The 11305-nt window shown below is 41.6% G+C and overlaps 1 protein-coding gene across 1 annotated transcript; it reads right to left on the bottom strand.

Moving 5' to 3' along the window:
- Window positions 1-648: 648 nt before the first annotated feature.
- serinc3 (serine incorporator 3) lies at window positions 649-9747 on the bottom strand. Its single transcript, NM_001016331.2, has 10 exons — window positions 9702-9747; window positions 7618-7779; window positions 6144-6337; window positions 5165-5244; window positions 4472-4609; window positions 3588-3757; window positions 3098-3188; window positions 2207-2384; window positions 1791-2012; window positions 649-1417 (listed from the first exon to the last, which is right to left on the bottom strand). Exons 1-10 carry the CDS (start codon window positions 9738-9740, stop codon window positions 1279-1281), a joined length of 1413 nt encoding a protein of 470 aa, NP_001016331.1. The 5' UTR covers window positions 9741-9747; the 3' UTR covers window positions 649-1278.
- Window positions 9748-11305: the final 1558 nt, after the last annotated feature.

The raw sequence follows: 11305 nt of genomic DNA, 5'->3' as shown, positions 1-11305 counted from the left end.
TTGGGTTTATTTAATGGTTAAATGATTCCCTTTTCTCTGTAATAATAAAACAGTACCTGTACTTGATCCCAACTAAGATATAATTACCCCTTATTGGGGGCAGAACAGTCCTATTGGGTTTATTTAATGGTTAAATGATTCCCTTTTCTCTGTAATAATAAAACAGTACCTGTACTTGATCCCAACTAAGATATAATTACCCCTTATTGGGGGCAGAACAGCCCTATTGGGTTTATTTAATGGTTGAATGATTCCCTTTTCTCTGTAATAATAATAAAACAGTACCTGTACTTGATCCCAACGAAGATACCATTGATCCTTATTGGATGCAAAATAATCCTATTGGGTTTAATTAATGTTTAAATTTTTTTTAGTAGACTTAAGATACGGAGATCCAAATTATGATAAGACCCCTTATCCAGAATACCCTTTGTCCCGAACATTCTGGATAGCGGGTCCTATACCTGTACAATGCTACAGGCACCTGGGAAAGGGGCCAGCCAAATCAGATCAATAGGGAGGAGGTATCTGGAAGCCACGGGTTTGGGTTTATTAGTCAGGACTACTCAGGCCATTTCTGTCAGTTCATTTATCTCTACAAAATGGGAGACATCAATTCTTTAATGTGCAAGTCAAATGAAACAAGACTTAAAGCCAAACAATGAGTTTATTTGTATATATTATACAGTGTTGATGTTCAACAAAAATATTTCGTAGTGCTAAAGTTGCCCTTGTACATTTTACAGCTATTTTCCTTCATATTTAGGCAGCGGCAGCACCTAGCTACACCTTTCCCCACACATGACCACTATTAATAAAGACAGGACAAAGACTGGTCCCAGTCTACGCTTGGGTGTTAGTAGCCAAGAATACTGCAATACACTGCATTACAAAACAAATTCCCCTCAAGGTTTATCATCCATCAATACTGAGTGTAGCAGGACAGGAACGTAAAAATATATAAACACAAATGTAGGAAAACAAAAGCAATGACATTAATTTGACTTAAAGAAAAGCAGTGCATCTGAACAAGGGGCATATAAAATATCCAACAGTGATTTCTTACTAGTATGAAATAGACTTAAATACTCTAGATCAGCTCAGCTGTGGCAAATAAAAAGGCAGCAATGTATATATATTATCAAGCTTTAAAGACAGGAAGTCAAAATCTGTTTAAAGTAAGAAAACAGCCAACAGTTTTACATTGGCTCGATTAAAGGTTTTCGATTATAGTCAAATAGTATTTGAGCAGAATTTGATGTTCTTGGAATGAGGTGGTTAGCTGAAGTCACGATTGGAGAGAACAATTGGAGCTATCAGCGTCCAGAAGTAGAGAAGCAGGCATACCCAGCTGGAGCTGATCTTAAACCACACGGCGGGCCATGTACTTGTCATGGTTTTGGTGTCTGCAGTTGGGCTGTATATGTAGAAATAAAGACAAGATGTGAACATTTGATATGCTAGTACACACTAGTAATACTCATTTTATGTTACTAGTTAACCTACCACCAGTGTGAGCCACATAAGTGTTTTCATGCACTGAGCTGGGAGTTATAAAGCATAGTACAGCGCTGCAGAATATGTTGGAGCTTTATAAATAAATGTTAATAATAATAATAATAATAATAGAACAAGCAATGTCCAAATTGTTAGTCACCCCCCACTGATTGATGGTTTACCTTACCCCAGGCTAGCCCCCCTCTTCTTAAAAAACTGTCCAGCCCCCTATCAAATTGGTAACCCGCCCCCTCTTCCCCTTTCCTTTAATAAAGCAGACTCAGATTTCTCACCTGTACCAATTAGTCAGAGTCATCATAATGTACAGAGAGGAGAGGCAGAGCATGAAAAGGAAGAGGGAATAGTTGTACTGGACGCCATCCTTCTCATTGTCTATAACGCGTTTCACTTCTCCATCTTCTGCATCGCTGGATCCTGTTGTGTCATCCAGGATGACGGTATCGTTGCTGGATAGGGTGAGCTTATTCACTTGGCTGTTGGTGGTGTTACGGATACTGCAAGAGAATACAAAGTTGGTGGTGTTACAGATACTGCAAGATAATACAATCGCAACTACGTACATGCAGCTGGTATCAGTCTGGGGCAGTTGCTGCATTGACGCAGTTATGCCAGCATTAGTAGATGAATCCAGATGTCCAAGCCCTATTAATCTACAGATATAAATCACTAACAACATTATTATGCTTACCTAGAGTACATAAGGCAGGCAACGAAGAGGATAAACCCAATGATGTTCTGAGAATCCCACCACTGCAGGGCTTTGATGGGTTCAGGCGTGGGTTCTAGTATTGTTTCATTAGAAGGGATGATCGCTGGCGAGTTTATTGTCGATATGATGCTCAGCAAGCTTGGGTTGCAAGATCGATCTACAGACAAACAAAATGACTATGAAAGAACGTAATGTACTTTAATGGGAGATGTGGAAGTGTATATGTGAGTGATTTTCAGTTCAAAAGAACTAAACCAGAACTAACCAGAACATTCTCAGACTGAAAGGCACTCACATCATCTTCTGTAAAATCCCCTAAAATCACTGTATACAGCCCCCAGAATAAAACACATTTCTCCCTGCATTCAGATTTATTTTGTTTCTCTATTACAGGCAGCAGCACAGCAGTAACTTCCTTGTCCAGTGTGAAGCTCCACCCCATTTTGTTTTCTAAATCCTCCTCTGAGGCGCCTACTGGGCATGCTCACTGCCTCTGCTCCAATTAAAATCATTCAGGCATGCCCAATAGGCAGCTGTTTGAGTTCATCATAGTCGTAGAGGAAAGGGGGGCTCAGAAAGCAAAAGGGGGCACAGCTTCACACTAGACAAGGACATCAGTAAAGAGCTATAGTTAAACAGACTGTAATAGAGAAATGAAATAAATCTGGATGCAGAGTAATTTTGGAGATTTTTTTTTTTTTAAAAAAAGGTTTCCTTATTCTTTAATCAAACAGCCTCTCAGTCAGTCAGTGTTTATGTTGAGGGATACCAGATACAGAATAGCAAGTCATCAATTTCCACTTCTATAATATAACAAATTCTGACTCCCCACCCTGGTCCATACAGATCAATAGCAGACTGTATACTCACCGGGTTCGTTGGACATTGAAGACCAAGTCAGATACATTGTATATAAAGTAATCACCGAGGACTGGAGAAGACCAGACCGTGGCTGATGCTCCTAAAATGCACAATAAAAGTGTTAATTTCCCTTACAATTACTAAACTATCAGCTACAGATCTTGGACAAATAAAGCACTATTACCAATACTGAAAGGGCAACAGAAAGCTCAGCGGTTACTTGCTCAAGCATTCCATAAACACCTATCCAACCCATTATTTAAAACAGCTTACAAAATGGTGGCACAGCGAGTATCAATAAAGTATAATAAATCATGGATATCTGTGTGCCCTGAGGAGCAGTTGTTCTGCTTCCACTATTAGACTGCAACTATCCTCATCCTCAAAGTAAAGCAGAGCAGTGACAATTAATGAAACGTTCCAAGCTGCATTGCTGTGACTTTTCCTTTGTGCCCCCCCCCCGTGGTGAGTGTCATTTATACGGTAACAGTTACTGTACCTGCACTTTTGGAAGGATGGAAATGACAGATACGATCACACACAGGATCATGTTGAAACTGATGAAGAATTTGTTCTCGGTGCAACCGTCGGACTTCGTGTAGTATACGTAGAGGAGGACAACGCCGATTATAGATAAAGAATAACATAAAATGGTAAAGGATAGTAACACTGAAAAAGAAAGAGAGGCATAATTACTACTAAGCAACGGTTTATATTTGTATTTTTACATTCATTTATGTTGTGCCGTATTGTTTCCGATGGTACAGTAAGAAGGTATTGCTCACTGAGTGCATAAAACATTAATTAGAAACTTGCTGCCATATTAATTGCCTTTCCTTACATATCCTGTGGTAAATAGCAAAGACAAACCTGATACAGGTATAGGACCCATTATCCAGAATTCTCGGGACCAAGGGTATTCCGGATAAGGGGTCTTTCCATAATTTGGATCTCCATACCTTAAGTCTACTAAAAAATCAATAAAACATTAATTAAACCCAATAGGATTGTTTTGCATCCAATAAGGATTATTTATATCTTAGTTGGGATCAATTACAAGGTTCTGTTTTATTTCTACATAAAAAAAAGAAATCAGTTTTAAATTTCTGAATTATTTGCTTATAATGGAGTCTATGGGAGATGGGCTTTCCGTAATTCGGAGCTTTCTGGATAACGGGTTTCCGGATAAGGGATCCGATACCTGTACTAACATCCACCAAAAATAAAAAAGGCAGGGAAATGGGGTCTGTTGTGATAGTGAAACTCTCACACCTTATATAAGTGAGAATAAACCCTATACAGAATGAAGGCGTAACCTCCTGACACAAATCATTGCTGAACGAATAGCAATACTTCACGCAGACTCGCTTTAGCATCTCGTACCTGCATACCAACACTTGGAGTTTCCGTCCTCCATGCGATTCACCCAGCTCTCGTTAAGTGAATGGGCAAAATCCACGAGCAGGATTAACTGGAAGATGATGAAACAACAGGCCCCACAAACGCCAATCCAGAACCAGGCTGACGAGGAAAAGAAATGGCACATTTAGTTAAAATTAAAGAACAAGGGTTAAACTTACCCCCCCCCCCCACCAAAAAAACCAAATTATAATTCTAAGCAAATTCTTTTTAAGTTATTTGCCCCTTTTTGCCCTAGTGGCTATGTCTCTTGAAGCAATGTAGCAGAAGTCAGACTTCCATGATGCTGCTACATTGTTTCAAAAGTCAGAAAAGCAGGGAGCAAACAGATAACTGCTTTCAGTAGCAAATATATTTATAAAATACCACTGAAAAACTGGAATCACAAGTTCTTTCAGTAAGATACATTCTATTTTTGGGATTTGCTTCCCCTTCAAGGACATAAGGCATGCACAAGGTCTGCCTCGTAAGGGGAATTCTTTAGCCGGTGTTTCCGGCTTGCATGGCAGCTACATGGTTATAAGTTGTATCTATTAACTAAATGGGCAGAAGTTTGTTTTTTGAGTAACAGTTAAAGTATAATATAAACCATTCTCCTACACAATTAAATATATTGTACTGAAATGTTATGAATATGAGTAGGTTTAAAGTCTTTACCGGATGTAAAATGTCCTTCTGGGATATAGAAAGCACCAACCATAATTCCAGCCAGAGCCAATACTTTAAAGAACCAAAACCTGAAACAAAGAAATAAGTCATCTTCCTACATAGGTATTAGACCTTATACCTTTATTTCCCAGAATTACATTTAATATATAAAGTCTACTATACACTTACAACTCCTTGCTGAATTGTGCTTAGTACAGGGGAATCCCTATGCTGCCATAGTTTTATGGTATCTCTCTGTACAGGCTATGAGCAAACTTAGGGGGCTGTTCCTGCTGAATTGTGCTTAGTACAGGGGGATCCCTATGCTGCCATAGTTTTATGGTATCTCTCTGTATAAACTATGAGCAAACTTAGGGGGCTATTCCTGCTGAATTGTGCTTAGTACAGGGGAATTCCTATGCTGCCATAGTTTTATAGTATCTCTCTGTACAGGCTATGAGCAAACTTAGGGGGCTATTCCTGCTGAATTGTGCTTAGTACAGGGGAATACCTACGCTGCCATAGTTTTATAGTATCTCTCTGTACAGGCTATGAACAAACTTAGGGGGCTGTTCCTGCTGAATTGTGCTTAGTACAGGGGAATCCCTATGTTGCCATAGTTTTATGGTATCTCTGTATAAACTATGAGCAAACTTAGGGGGCTATTCCTGCTGAATTGTGCTTAGTACAGGGGAATACCTACGCTGCCATAGTTTTATAGTATCTCTCTGTACAGGCTATAAACAAACTTAGGGGCTGTTCCTGCTGCATTGTGCCAAGTACAGGAGAATATTATACTTGCATAATTTGGAGCCTTCTAGATAACAGGTTTCCAGATAACAGATGGAAACTGTATTAGAAGCTTAAGCAAAGCTAAAACTAACCTTGACCCTACACCCTGACATCTTACAAAATCCAGCAGTGGAACAAACCATTTCACTATTAGGTTCTGCGTCAGGATACCCTTTAGAGGACCAGCCACACTTACCCATTGTGTATCGCAGCACGTGGATCTTTGCTTGTCTTGACTCCTAACATAAATATGCTCATGGCGAGGAAAAACAGGGTCATAGCGAAACTGACACGATAGACGGCCTTGTATCCAACCAGCACGTTACAGTTCACGTATCCATCAACGTGTGGTAATTGTGTCCCAAAGCCATCTTCACAAAATCCAGGAACCTGGTGGGAAACAGATAGGTGAATTCGGCACAAAAAACTGAGATTCTCCACCATTTCTTGTACTTTCTATATACACAAGGTTATGCCTTAAGCCAGGACTGTCCAACTGGAGGCCCGTGGGCCTGATGTAGCCCTGCAAAGCAATTAATGGCCCCCAGTCTGCTCAGAGGTTCCAGAGACTTCACTATATGACATCAACATTTTAATTTAATCTGGCCCTTTAGCATGCTGTATGACATAATTGGCCCACTGTAATAAGTTGGACAGCACTGCCTTAAGCTATGCCAAGTATGCCCAGGTCAGTAACTCACTGCAACCAATAGAGTTTGCTTTACTCTGACTGCGTTAGACCTGTATTAGCTAACTGCTGATTTGTTGTTATAGGTTAGAAACAATCTTAACCAACATACTATAACCCTATGGGCAGCACCTTAGCTCATAATATTGGTGACTTTTTCTCACTGTGCCAGAGACTGCACATTACATGTTAGAGGAAACCAGTTTGGCAAAATAAATATAAAACATGGCTGTTATTGAGGGTGGAAAAGCAATCAGACTGCCCCTACCACAAACCATACCAATACACTGGTTTTAAATGGTTGAAGTATATCAGGGCTCCCCAACTTTTCTTACTCGTGAGCCACAGTCAAATGTAAAAAGACTTGGAGAGCAACACAAGCACCATAAAAGTTCTAGGTGCCAAATAAGGGCTAAGATTGGCTATTAGGGGGCCTCTATGCACACTATCAGCTTACAGGGGGCTTTATTTGGTAGGAAATCTTGTTTTTATTCAACCAAAACTTGCCTCCAAGTCAGGAATTCAAAAATAACTCCCTGGTTTGGGGGCACTGAGAGCAACATCCAAGGGGTTGGTGAGCAACATGTTGCCCACGAGCAACTGGTTGGGGATCCCTGAAGTATATAATACAGTAAACTACTGTTCTGTATATGGCAAAAACTTTAGCAGAACAGTTTGCTGAAAGAAATGAGGGGTGGGAGTGTGGTGTTAAACCCCCTTGAGAGAATTTAAGATTCTTTATGCCTATGTTATCACAGTAATCTACTTTGTACATTAGAATTTGTGATTACTAAGGGGCGGCCTCTCTGCAGGTGTTCAAATGCAACCACTGACGTTACTGAGTGCAGTTCAATGCAGCATATATATTTAAGAAATATATTTTTCAGTAAAGGTTCATTTAAAAGGAACAGACTGAAAAGTTGTGCCACAAGGGTGTCAGGGGTTGAAGCCTAGTCCTTCTGCCTCATACAGTTAGCTGTACCTTCTTTAACTGGTCCGATATGCCTGGTGAGAGCATTATGCAAGAAAGGATGGCCCCAAGCAGCATCAGAAACGCATAGACAATACGGGTCACTGTCGAGTTGCCGGTATTCGGGCAGCAACGGCACAGCAGGCACGTCGCACTGCTGCATAGGCATGGTATCTAAAAGATAAAAGGATAAGAGAAGCAACATTAGGTTTTTAGAGTTGGTAGTGGCTTCCATTCTTAGATGGATTTATAATAATAAAGTAATATAAGATCAAGAGGTTCTACATCCAATACAACTCAGCATTTCTAGACAAGCTCCTCTTTGCCTTTGTAACCACCCCTCCCCTACTAACTCTTAGAAGAATGTTATCGGTGCTGCTAAGCCTGGCTGCTTTCCAAGGACACTGAGACAAAGCAAGAATTTATGAGAGTTTGGTGCACAGAATATTTCACTACTGAGAAACACATAAAAGCAATCATTTGCTATTCATATAAGTGCATGACTTTACTCTCTAGTATCTAGAACCAATCAATGAGTTATAGAATCCCCTGTGGGCCACCCCTCCAACCCAAATATCTGACATACAGCAGGATGTATGTAATATGCACAATAATCCAGGGCCTTAACAATACATTAATCTGGCCATACACTAATGGATAGATGGAATGCTTCCATCAGCGGCCTGACAGAGATACAAGCTGCTGAACAACAGCTGTACAGTCACTATTTATAAAAATAAAGAGCCCATACAGTCCCTATCATACATACATTTTCACCTATATACACACAAAGGCAGTGTATTTAATGTATTACTGCTTCCTGGTTACCATACTGTGCTACAGAATATTTGGAGGCATTGTAGACTTTTAAAAAGGGAAACTATAGGTGAACCGGGGCTTGCTTGGCCTTTAAAACCAGCAAAAGTGTATAATTTAGCGATGGGTAATTTATCCCAGATATAGTCCAACTGGTGTTGGGGGGATACAGCTTCTGGTTTTGGATTTTAGGAGCCACTAAATATTAGGTTACTGTAATAAAAGTCATTAAGTTTGAACTAAATCTAGACAGCCACGGCACCCAATCAGATGTATGCTTTTTACAACAAAAAAAGCAGACTGGTTGCTATGGGTGACTTTGTTTCCTTTATTACTTAAGGCTAACTAAATTATGGCCTGCTAGTTATTGCTATCTATCTACAAATCCCAACATCTACCACAATCCTTCAAAGTGGGACTATACCCTTAAGGTCCCCATACACGGGCCAATAGAAGCTGCCCATATCGGTCCCTTGGACTGACTCGGCAGCTTATCGGCCCGTGTATGGGCAGAAACGAGGTGCCTGGCCGACCGATATCTGGCCTGAAATTGGCCAGATCTCGATCGGCCAGGTTAGAAAATCCCGTCGGATCGGGGACCGCATCGGCTAGTTGATGCGGTCCCCGAACCGACTGCCCCATTGCCACGTGAAGAATTCGATCGTTTGGCCCCAGGGCCAAACGATCAAATTCACCTACATGCCTCCCCGATATCGCCACCCGTAGGTGGGGATATCGGGTGAAGATCCGCTCGCTTGGCGACATCACCAAGTGAGCGGATCTGCCCATGTATGGCCAGCTTTAGGGTGAAGACACACGGAGCTACTAGTTGCAGCTACTTGTCGTGGCTACTAAAACAGACAATGCTGATCATTTACTGATAATTGTCTCTGTGTGTTTTAGCAGAGGCAATTCTCAGTGTTGTCTATGGCAGGGGATTTTCTGGTGTTTAGTAGCTGCTACTAAGTAGCTCCGTGAAAATCTTCATAGACATAGCTGCTACTAAGTAGCTCCGTGTGTCTTCACCCTTAGGCTGCTGGGAATTGAAGCAGCGGAACGATCTCAGGCTGATTATACCCCTCAGATCCCAGATATCCTTGAGGCGAACGGCAGCCACTGCCCCAGGCTGATCCATTTCTAAAGCCACCGGCAGCGATTAAAACAGACCGGAAATATCTCCCCATGGTCATAGGAGACCCCCTGCTACTGGGCTAGTGAGGTACTAACACCGCCTTAGCCCCACCGAGCTATTAAACACTCGTTGTGGCTTCTTTACTTACCCAACTGGCGACAGAGCACAATCCCAACACCCCACCCATGGCTCAGACTCGGCTCCACCGGAGAGCAAACACAACAATATTTACTTCCGACAAGCTGGGCGGATATGCGCATGCGCGCCCAAGAATTCTCTTTTCTTTCCTCCTTCCGCAGTGCCTGGACATGCGCAGTAAATAGTCAGTCTCACTGTCAAGTACGCATGCGTCAGAACAATTGCCTGGCGCAATAAATCTGCCGCCTTTGCAAGTGAAAGTGCTTATACTCATCTGGCACCATTGTGAAAGTCTTTCATACAGCATTTATTTATTATTAATTCTTCAGAGTTTCTATGCTTTATTGGTTCTGCACATAGTTTCTCTGTAACTTTAAGTATTAATTTCTGAAAAGTACCACTTGAAGCCCTCTTAGCTGCTCAGAAGGTAGGGCCTCTTATATATTTTTTCTATACATATATTAATATAACTTATATTAATATCTATAACACTGTGCTGCAGTCTTGCAAAAGAATTTGGATAATAATGAGGCTGGAAGTGAATGTCCAAACAGGGGAGGATGTTGTTTGGCCCAGTCAGTCAGTCAGTGTGGAGGAATATCTGCTTGAGATATCTGCTGTGAATGAAATACCCATAGCATAGTCATAAGATATGAATATTATAGTACAGGAAAAATCCAGATAGAAAGGGAGTTGGAACAGAATTTATTGGGGCAGATGAGGACATAATATGGGGTAGGATAAAGGCAAAGACACACTGAGCTACTTAGTAGCAGCTACTTGTCACGGCTACTAAACAGCAGAAAATCCCCTGCCATAGACAATACTGAGAATTGCCTCTGCTAAAACACACGTAGAGACAGTTATCAGTAAATGATCAGCATTGTCTGTTTTAGTAGCCACGACAAGTAGCTGCTACTAGTAACTCTGTGTGTCTTCACCCTAAAGGTGCCCATACATGTGAAGATCTGCTCGCTTGGCGAAGTCGCCAAGCGAGCGGATCTTTACCCGGTATCCCCATCCTACGGGTGGGCAATATCGGGGAACATGTAGGCTAATTCTAATTGGCCCTGGGGCCAAACGATCAAATTATAATGGCGGCAATGGGGCAGTCAGTTCGGGGACCGCATCAACAAGCCCATGCATTCCCCGATCCGACTAAATCTTTTAACCTGCCCAATCGATATCTGGCCAATTTGAGGCCAGATATCGGTCGGGCAGGCCCATCGTTCGTGCCCCTACACGGCCCAATAATCGGCCCGTGTATGGCCACCTTAAGGATTGGAACAGACTGAATGGAGGTTTAGAACAGCTAATTCAATTTAATGAATTGTTTGGGAGAAATTGACATGGGATACAATGAGAGATCTGAGGAAATGCTGAGTTGTAGGGGGAGTAGGACTACAACTTAATACAAGTCTTAAGAGTTGCAAGAATAACGGGTGGTGGGAAGAAAATGGCATGGGGTGGAGACGTGAGAGAACCAGGGTGGTTGCCTGCTAGGGACACTAGGGCGATGTATGCTAAAGGAGGAGGGAGGTCTGAACTGTACAGGAAAGGATGATATACTACAGCAGCATGGGTATTGTCTGATATTATGCACATTTCAGCAGG

The sequence above is a fragment of the Xenopus tropicalis genome, chromosome 10, assembly GCF_000004195.4.
Source record: "Xenopus tropicalis strain Nigerian chromosome 10, UCB_Xtro_10.0, whole genome shotgun sequence".
Lineage (NCBI taxonomy): Eukaryota > Metazoa > Chordata > Amphibia > Anura > Pipidae > Xenopus > Xenopus tropicalis.
This window is presented reverse-complemented; position numbering and strand designations above follow the sequence as displayed.

What these genes read in the sequence shown, in the direction of transcription:
- serinc3 (NM_001016331.2), bottom strand. Translation starts at nt 9,740, where the DNA reads ATGGGTGGGGTGTTGGGATTGTGCTCTGTCGCCAGTTGG. An exon ending in CGTGCTGCGATACACAATGG is followed by an intron (nt 5,245 to 6,143) that starts GTAAGTGTGGCT and finishes TCTTTGTTTCAG; the next exon opens with GTTTTGGTTCTTTAAAGTAT. An exon ending in CTCCAAGTGTTGGTATGCAG is followed by an intron (nt 3,758 to 4,471) that starts GTACGAGATGCT and finishes TTTCTTTTTCAG; the next exon opens with TGTTACTATCCTTTACCATT.